At 38.9% G+C, this 5,742-nt stretch overlaps 1 protein-coding gene across 1 annotated transcript; it reads left to right on the top strand.

Annotated features, from left to right (window-relative positions):
- The first annotated feature begins 879 nt into the window (after nucleotides 1–879).
- On the top strand, nucleotides 880–5,491 carry tomm22 (translocase of outer mitochondrial membrane 22 homolog (yeast)). Its single transcript, XM_022217286.2, is given in 5 exon segments — nucleotides 880–1,070; nucleotides 1,072–1,110; nucleotides 1,469–1,587; nucleotides 3,929–4,046; nucleotides 4,472–5,491. Coding segments are annotated over 5 exon segments (402 nt in total). The 5' UTR covers nucleotides 880–1,019; the 3' UTR covers nucleotides 4,547–5,491.
- Nucleotides 5,492–5,742: the final 251 nt, after the last annotated feature.

The following is a 5,742-nucleotide window of genomic DNA, read 5'->3' as shown; positions in this document are numbered from 1 at the left end:
CACAATGATTGATTTTGAAATATTGTAAATTTGCGAGATTTTTTCAGTGAAAATAAAGTTAACACACCTGATTTTCACACAGACAGTTATTTTACTTTTTTTGCTCATTATTTGTCGCTTAATTGTAAGTCGTGATATAAACTGGATATAAGGCACTACAACAGGGATGCATTTGGATGTAGCTGAATCCATGAGCAGTAATGAGCAGTAAGTGGTGTATAGATAATGGATTGATTATACATATATATATTATGTATTTCTATGTGTGTGTGTATATATATATATATATATATATAGATGATAGATAGATAGATAGATAGATAGATAGATAGATAGATAGATAGATAGATAGATATGTACTGGAGTTATAACATTGTCCAACTTTATTATTACTTAGATTGTTTTCTGTAATTCATAACTCTGTAAGACCTTAGTATTAATATGCAATATAATCAAGCAAAGCAGTATTTTTATTCCAATTTTTGTACATTTAATTCCTATAATGTAAATTATCCATGTATAATTGTATGTAATGCAGAACCCTTTTAATGGGAAGCACCATATTTTGTCGATGTTGAATGTTTGTGATCTCATTTATTTTAAATTATTTGTTATAATTTAAAATCATTTTTGCCTTTGTTTTATTATAAAGTTCAAATAATTATCATAAGTTAGATTCATCACGTCCGACTGTGTTGTATTTCTGACAGTAGGACTTGCTGGTAGACAGTCGGTCCTCCAGGGGGCGCGCTGTTTTTTATCCACATACTGACCTCTGCCCTCTGTCGTCATCCGACTCTATATGTCTATGCTCTGACCGGCCTCACGTTTTCCAACCGTGACCTCAGACTGTGTGAGGACCGATGCACACCTCCTAGCATTAGTTTTAATAAAAGCTGGTGGGGAACCAGCACCAAACACTCTAGACTGACCGTCGGTTTTACCTTGTTTCCTTCCGACCTGTTCTCCGTCCACCCCGCTACTGTAACCCGGCAGAGAGGAGCGTGCGAGCAGAGGACATGGCCGCTATCGAGGAGCTTTCCCCCGCTGCGGGCCCAGTGTCCACCCGGCCAACCGGAGGACGAGATAGACGACGACGAAGATGAAGATGTAAGTTCTCTGTCTTTCGCGAGTTGTTGGGGAATGACGAGAGAATGTAAATTTAACACGGAGTCGCACTGTCTTGTTTTGCAGCTGCTCATTTTTTTCAGTGAACGTCGCTAACATGGCTGCACCAGTGCTAACCAGCTAGCTACCTGATCTCTCTAACACACGTCTGCTGTAGTGTTAAATAATGAGCTCATTTAAGTACAGTGGTTGGTATCCGAATAATATTACAATGCTACAGGGGATTTCCTTCTGTTAGCAGTAACTAACCAAACTTAAGGCCAATATAAACTGCATTTTCATTCATCTTCTTCAAACATTGTAGTGTTAGTGAAGTTATTTGGTGTTTTGTGTCCTAAAGCTGGATGAGACGCTGCTGGAGAGGCTGTGGGGCCTGACGGAGATGTTTCCTGACACGGTGCGTACAGCTGCTGAGGTTTCTGCACAGTGCTCTGTGTCACTGGTCAAGAAGTTTTACAGGTACGTCTTTGCAGCTTTTTCTTCGCACTTTATCATGTGTGGATGTATCATGTCATGATCTCCCACTGGAAGTACAGAATGCTGTTATTATAGTAGTATAATATACTACAATCTGAGAGGTGTTCCTATGATAAAGTATCTAATGGTGTCCAATAATTCTCAGCTTGTTTAGGCTAATAAACATCCTCTGTTACAGATGTTATCTATGTGTTACCTCATAGTCCTAAACCACCGAATGTAGTGAATAGTTTCAATTTGTTCTTCTCTACTAAAGGATTAGTTTGTCTGATCTTGTGTGCAATGAAAATACTGTGCTCCAAACAAATTAATTTTAAAAGGATACAAATGTGCTCTGAGTGACATAGCTGCTTTAAATTCTTAAAATTGTGGCGACTGTATAAGGTTTTGCACCCACCTATAAAGATTACTTTCACTGCTGATTGAATCTGTCATTTATTTTCTCAATTAAAGACCCACCGAGGAAGATTTTAGCGGAAATGTAGCGTTGCTTCGGCAACCGCTACATTTCCCCGTGAGCCTCGACGCACGCTGTCGCAAACCGTCGTACCCACCACAGTGTTTTGCCAACAAAGTTAGTCAACTAACCAGTCACAGTCAAACTAATCCATAGTCTACTAACCACACATCGCAAGCAACACACACAAAAGACAAAAGAATTGTATCAAACTTACAAAGAGCTAAAGTTACGTACCTGTCTAGGAGAAGCACAGCCAGCTCGGCATCTGTTTTGATTCCTTTTTGCTCCCGGAATCTCTCCACCTCTGAAATGCATGTGCAAGATGAACTTTTCTTTTGCTTCGTTGTTGATCTGACAACCTTTTTGCTTGCAGACTTTGCTCCATTCGCTTCCTTTTGCACTCCATGTGTGCCGTCTTCTCAACCAACTCTCCGCTCTGCTACTGCTATAAAACAACTAGCTCCGCTCTGCTATGCTCCGTCAGCGCCACCGCGCACCGTATTTGCTGTAAATCGCCCTGTTTCTCACAGGAAATTCTAGACGAGTCGACAAAAAATTAATAAAATACAAATATTTACAAACCAAAATGATTCATGAATCTAAAATGGGGGCATTAATAAGTGTAAATAATTAAGATTCATCCACATTAATATGAGACTTTGTTACGAGCATAAAAATCTTCCTCGGTGGGTCTTTAACTGATTAGTTGTTGGGTGTATAAAATGGCAAAAACTGGCAAAAGATGGAAAAAAATATGTCAGACCAGTGCTTCCTAAAGCCTCAGATTACATCCTATTGTTTTGTCCACAACCCAAAGACATTCAGTTTAGTTCATGTTACTATAAAATAGAAGGTGGGAATCAGAAAAAGGACTCATTATTCAAACAGTTACGGGCATCAGTATCAAAATACATGGTGATGAATTTTAAACAAGCAAACTACAACTGAGACTTTAGCTGATACAGAAATATCTAAGCTGAATTAAAACTAATGACTTTATCTCAGTAATAAGGTATGAGTTAATGTAACATGTTACTTCTGCCCGGTAGCCCAGTGGTTCAACAGCTTAAAGGCTTGTTCTGATGTTTCATTTCTGTACCAACTATTAGTCCAATCAATATATCTTTGAATTCTATTAACTAGATGATATTACTGCTAGAGTGAATAGGAATGATTGGGTTTTGTGAATTATTCATAAAACTGTGGACTGACAGGAAACATCGGTTAGACAAGTTGCACCTTTAGTTGATGGCCTTATTAAGAACATGAGTAGGTCAGTGGTTCTGTAACAAAGAAAAAAATGTAATAATCCATTTGCATAGGTCCACCAGGTCATTATGTACCTTACAAGTATGTGGTACATGCAAACAAAATGCTTTAAAGAGGTTAAATCACATTGAACATTGTCTTTATGGCTGAAACGGGGACCAGGGTCCAATTTCATATTGTTGCATGTGCAAATGTGGAATAATATGACAATAAAGAACCTTTGACCTTGAACATTTTCTACAATATTTCTAATCTGCGACACTTAACAACTCCAGATTCTGCCTTCTCTTGAAGAATATTTTGGCAAAGTCAGCACTATCTCAGATATATAGTCTAGTTACAAACACCACACTCTTTCCACACCATCTAAACCCTTTTATAGACTCAATATCAGCAGACTTAATCCGCTTAGCATGCTCCCTAATTGACTACGTCTCAGACAGACCGCTTCAACCTACCTATTCAGGTCTTCCTTCTTTAAACACACGCTGCGATTTAGGTCTGATGTGTGTCTTGGAAATAGAATTTGTAAACCCATACTGTGAAGTAACAGTTTAAACAACAGAAACTGATCAGTTTGTTCTTTTGTTTCAGTTTCTCCCGCTCTGCGCTCTGGGTGGGCACTACCTCCTTCATGATCCTAGTGCTGCCTGTTGTGTTTGAGACAGAAAGACTACAGCTGGAGCAGCAGCAGCTACAGCAGCAGAGACAGGTGGGTCTTCAAAATGACTGTAAAACATCAATCATATAAAATCAGTTTTGCTGCGACTGAGTATTGGGAATTTTAGAGACATTTAACTTTTGGTCCCTGAAACAGTGTGAGAGACTAATGTGAGGTGGTGTCGGAAGTAAATAAACCTGAGCGGTAAATAAAACTAGGTATCATCCATATAACAGTGGCAACAGAAGCTGTACTTTCTAAAAACTGATCATAAAAGAAGCAGATATATTGTTAAAAGAACAATAATTAACCATTGAGTACCAACAGTGGTGTACTTTATCAGTAATTGGAATGCTCACTGATTTGTTTCGGGGAACAACCTCAAAGTCCAAGCTTTCACAGATTTGGCCAAGAGATTATTTTGGCAGTGCAATGCATTGATGAACCACATGAATTATTGACTCTTTTTCTTGTAGATCCTGTTGGGACCCAACACTGGAATATCTGGTGGGATGCCGAGCATGATGCCTCCTGCACCTGGCAAGATGTAAGAGACAAGACGGGCCGACATGAGCCTGAGATCTGCTGCTAATGATACAGCAGGGTCACTCTCAAGGAGAGACGGAGAGACCGTGGAGAAGAGAAGAGAACTGCATTGTTTAAAAAAAAAAAAGGCAAAAGCTTGTACGACAGCATTGCGGTATCATATCGAAGGAGGAAGAAAATGTGATGCGTGCCTAAAACTTCTCTCTCACTGTCTCTCCTTACTTCCAATGTCATGCAGAGACTGATTTCCAGAAGCACTGCTTCTGTTTTCATGTTCTTTTTTTTTAAATAAATACGTATATCAGCATAAATAATATTTTCTGTAGTGTATAGCTGGCACAGTTGGAACAGAAAAGTGTGAAGGTTATCAGTCGGTGTTTCCATCTTATGTTGGGTCCAGTCGTGTGAAGGATGATGTTTGTAGAGTAAGTGACAGAAAGATCTGATCAATACTGACAACTGTAGTCAGTATTAACTGATAACAACGGTACCGAAGGTGTCTACTTCAGGTTCTCCAAACTAAGGGATGCTCTTTTTTTAATGTGTGTCTGCCTCAACTTTTGTCACAATCCCATCAGTGAAACGTCGGTCAAGTCAAACTCACCACAGTTATACTTTTTATGACGTTTGTCTGGTTGAAACAGTGAATCACATTATGCAACACCAGAGCATCACGCTGCAGCAAAGATTGTTCTCTTTCTTTGACAGCATGAGACATGAAACATTATGTTGTTGAGTGGTAACGTGTCATGTTTGTGAACAAAAGCAGTTGTGGTGGTTGATAAAGTTTTGATGCCAATGTTACCCTCACATGTCCAGTCTTAAGAGAATGTTTTCCATGTTGTCATTCATGTGGTAATTTACAATCTGTTCCTCTCACTAAGCAAACCTCTGTCTCCATTTTGGGTTCATCTTGACTGCAAACATTAAAACACCAAATCAAACCAGAAGTCTTGTGTCTACTTTGAGCATATTAGTTGAGTGTTTCAGCAAGTGAAATTCAATTCTGAAACTGCCCATACTGCATTTAAAACAAACAGTTGGGATGGTGTTGGTTGTTTATTTAGCTGCCTTGTGACAATAAAAGGATTCTTGATAAATGGCACAGAACTAGGTCAGATTTTCTATTTTCTTTGAAGACCTTTTCACAGCAGACTATCCTGTAACAGCAGGAAAAAATAGTAACGAGAGCTCTGGAACT

Source organism: Acanthochromis polyacanthus, chromosome 19 (assembly GCF_021347895.1).
Source record: "Acanthochromis polyacanthus isolate Apoly-LR-REF ecotype Palm Island chromosome 19, KAUST_Apoly_ChrSc, whole genome shotgun sequence".
Taxonomy (NCBI): Eukaryota; Metazoa; Chordata; class Actinopteri; family Pomacentridae; genus Acanthochromis; species Acanthochromis polyacanthus.
The sequence above is the reverse complement of the archived record's forward strand: the minus strand, read 5'-3'. Positions and strand labels throughout refer to the sequence as shown.